Source organism: Bos indicus x Bos taurus, chromosome 1 (genome assembly GCF_003369695.1).
Source record: "Bos indicus x Bos taurus breed Angus x Brahman F1 hybrid chromosome 1, Bos_hybrid_MaternalHap_v2.0, whole genome shotgun sequence".
NCBI classification, from domain to species: domain Eukaryota; kingdom Metazoa; phylum Chordata; class Mammalia; order Artiodactyla; family Bovidae; genus Bos; species Bos indicus x Bos taurus.
This window is the reverse complement of record NC_040076.1, coordinates 42233976-42237581: the sequence shown is the minus strand read 5'-3', so window position 1 is coordinate 42237581 and position 3606 is coordinate 42233976. Positions and strand designations below refer to the sequence as shown.

The 3606-nt window shown below is 38.2% G+C and overlaps 1 protein-coding gene across 1 annotated transcript; it reads right to left on the bottom strand.

The window, feature by feature from the left end:
- Positions 1-2418: 2418 nt before the first annotated feature.
- LOC113897592 (olfactory receptor 5K1-like) lies at positions 2419-3345 on the bottom strand. The gene has a single exon (XM_027550402.1). The coding sequence runs from the start codon at positions 3343-3345 to the stop codon at positions 2419-2421; it is 927 nt and encodes a 308-aa protein (XP_027406203.1).
- Between the last annotated feature and the right edge of the window lie 261 nt (positions 3346-3606).

Genomic DNA, 3606 nt, shown 5'->3' with positions numbered 1-3606 from the left:
ATCCTCACTGGGTGGTGTCTGATCCATGGAGTAAATGAAAAGAATGCTGCTACTACTGCTAAGTCACGTCAGTTGTGTCCGACTCTGTGCGACCCCATAGACAGCAGCCCAGCAGGCTCCCCTGTTCCTGGGATTCTCCAGGCAAGAACATTGGAGTGGGTTGCCATTTCCTTCTCCAATGCATGAAAGTGAAAAGTGAAAGTGAAGTCGCTCAGTCATGTCCGACTCAGTGACCCCATGGACTGAAGCCTACCAGGCTCCTCCATCCATGGGCTTTTCCAGGCAAGAGTACTGGAGTGGGGTGCCATTGCCTTCTAGCAGTCAGAAATTATAAAGTGATATTATGGGGGAAGAGAGTTGAAATGAAACCTTGCACTTAAGAGTTCTCTTAATTTTATTTCCTCCTTAATATAATAAAAGGGGTCTGTTTTGGAGGGTGGAAATAAATTTTGCTATTGGTGCTCAGTCACTAAGTCCTGTCTAACCCTTTGAGACTCCAGGGACTGTAACATGCCAGGTTCCTCTGTCCTCCAACTATCTCCTGGCATTTGCTCAAATTCATGTCCATTGAATTGGTAATGCTATCCAGCCATCTCATTCTCTGTTGCCCCCTTCCCCACCTCTCCTCGGTCTTTCCCAACATCAGGGTCTTTTCTAATGAGTCGACTTTTCACATCAGCTAGCCATTGTATTGGAGCTTCAGCTTCAGCGACAATCCTTCCAGTGAATAATCAGGATCGATTTCCTTTAGGATTGACAGGTTTGATCTTCTTGCAGTCCTAGGGACTTTCAAGAGACTTCTCCAGGACCACAATTTGAAAGCATCAATTCTTAAGCACTCAGTCTTCTTTATGGTCCTACTGTCACATCCATACGTGACTATTGGAAAAAACATAGCTTTGACTGTATATATGCACCTTTGTTAGCAAAATGATGTTTCTGGTTTTTCATACACTGTCTAGGTTTATCATAGCTTTCCTTCCAAGGAGCAAGCATCTTTTCATTTCATGGCTGCAATCACAGTCTTCAGTTTTTTGGAGTCAAAGAAAATAAAATCTGTTACTGTTTCCACTTTTTTGCTATTTACCATGAGGTGATGGGATCACATGCCATGATCTTTGTTTTTTGAATGTTGAGTTTTAAGCCAGCTTTTTCACTCTCCTCTCTGAGTCTCATCAGGAGGCTTTTTAGTTCCTCTTCACTTTCTGCCATTAGAATGATATTATCTACATATCTGAGGCTGTTGATATTTCTCCTAGCCATCTTGATTCCATCTTGTGATTCATCCAGCCCAGCGTTTCATATGATGAACTCTGCATATAATTAAATAAGCAGAGTAGTAATTTTGTACAAGGTGGGGCTAAAGATGTAGTTTCTAGAGCCTACACTGGTTGTGAGATTGAACTTGCTCTTTGCTCAATTTCTGGGGGTAGGGAGGGGTATATAATCCCAAGTTGCTGAATCAGAACCAGGAGGACTGGGCTTTGAGCTGAGTCTGTCCCTCTTTTTTTCAATTTATTTTTTAATTGAATAATAATTGCTTTACAGAATTTTGTTGGTAATCAACTATAGATTCACTTATGTTCCTCCCTCTTGAACCTCCCTCCCATCCCATCCCCTATAGGCTTTTATAGAGCCCCTGTTTGAGTTTCCTGAGTCATACAGCAAATTCCTGTTTACTATATGTCTATCTATTTTACATATGATAATGAAGGTTTCCTTGTTACTCTCTCCATACATCTCACCCTCTCCTTTCTCCACCACCTCCACGCCCATAAGTCTGTTCTCTATGTCTGTGTATCCACTGCTGCCCTGCAAATAATTTCATTAGTACCATCTTTCTAGATTCCATATATATGTGTTCAGTTCAATTCAGTTCAGTCGCTCAGTTGTGTCTGACTCTTTGCGACCCCATGAATTGCATGTTTTATGTGAATTCGTATTCAAATATAATATCTTAAATTCAAAATTTATATTCAAATGGAAATATATAGCTTACTTCTGTCACACAGTATTGCCTAAGAAGGAATTAATTTTTGAGAACTTGAGGTATGAGGAGTTCGTTAGATTATGGCTTCCAATTGCAGAAATTTGCCAGCAATATTGTAACTATTATACTCTGAAACTAATCGTAACTGTTGGAACTAATCATAATGGAACACAGTTTTGTGTTACTCAGGAGCAATTATTTAGTTTATCCCTGATGAAAACTAGTAGCTTATATTTTGTAGTGCATTTTAGCAGAAAGTCTTGTTTCTGAACTTGTTTATTCAGCTCAGAAACTAATCATGTTTTACTAATTTAATATTTTATATTGAAAGTTGTCATTTCCCATTTTCTCAATATTCTTTGATTTTGAAAAAAGTTTTCTCAAATTGCAATCAGCTGTCCACATGGCATGGTAATTGTTTCAGAATGTTATGATATGTTCATAATTTTTTTCATAACATTTATTACTTCCTTATTTCTTAAACTATAAATAAAAGGGTTTAATAAAGGAATCACTAGAGTATAAAAAATAGCAACAGGTAAATCTTTGTCTTCTTCATTAACTGAATTCGGTCGAATGTACGTGAAGAGAAGAGAACCATAGAATATTGAAACAGAGAGAAAGTGGGATGCACAAGTAGATAAAGCTTTCTTTCTTCCTTCTTTAGATTTCATCTTGAAAATTGTGAAAATGATATAAAGGTAAGAAATTATTACTATGGTAATAGTGAATATTTGAACTGATCCTCCAAAGATAAATATCATTAATTCATTGATATAAGGGTCCACACAGGAGAGTCTGTATAATGGAAGAACATCACAAAAAAAGTGATTGATTTGATGAGACCCACGGAAAGTTAACCTAAACAGAAACCCTACGTGAATCATGGAATGCAGGTTTCCAGCTACATATGCCCCTGTGGTCATCTGAATGCAGAGTTTCTGTGACATCATGATGTGGTACTGCAGTGGTTTGCAGATGGCCACAAAGCGATCACAAGTCATTGCTGCCAGGAGAAAGGAGTCTGCACTTTCAGCAAGACAGAGAAAATAAAATTGTACCATGCATTCATAGAGAGAAATCATCTTGTCCTTAGAAAAGAAGTTCTCCAACATTTTGGGGGTGATGGCACAGGAACAACAGGAATCCATCAGAGCAAGATTACCCAAGAAGATGTACATTGGTGTATGAAGACATTGCTCTGTTACTATCAATGCCACGAGACCAAGATTCCCCACCATGGTGATCAGAAAGATGATAAAGAACACCAGAAACAGAAGAATCCTCAGATCTGGGTGTTCTGTAAATCCTATGAGGATAAATTCAGTTGCCAAGGAGCAGTTATTCTCAGCCATCTCTACCTTATTTGTTGAGATAAGAATTATGGAAATATAAGATTCTAATTTAGAGCATGTATTATTTTATCTTCAAAATTTTTATTTTTACAACAAAGAGAAGAGCTTCTTCTTCAGATTCTCCTACTGTCTCTGTGATACAGGCACACAGACTTCTAACATGTCAGCCTCTATGACCTCAAATCTAAACCTCAGGTTCATGAGAATGTTTTGATAATTCCAGGGAGGATGCTTACAGTGGGAAAAGTTTGTCTTTATGAA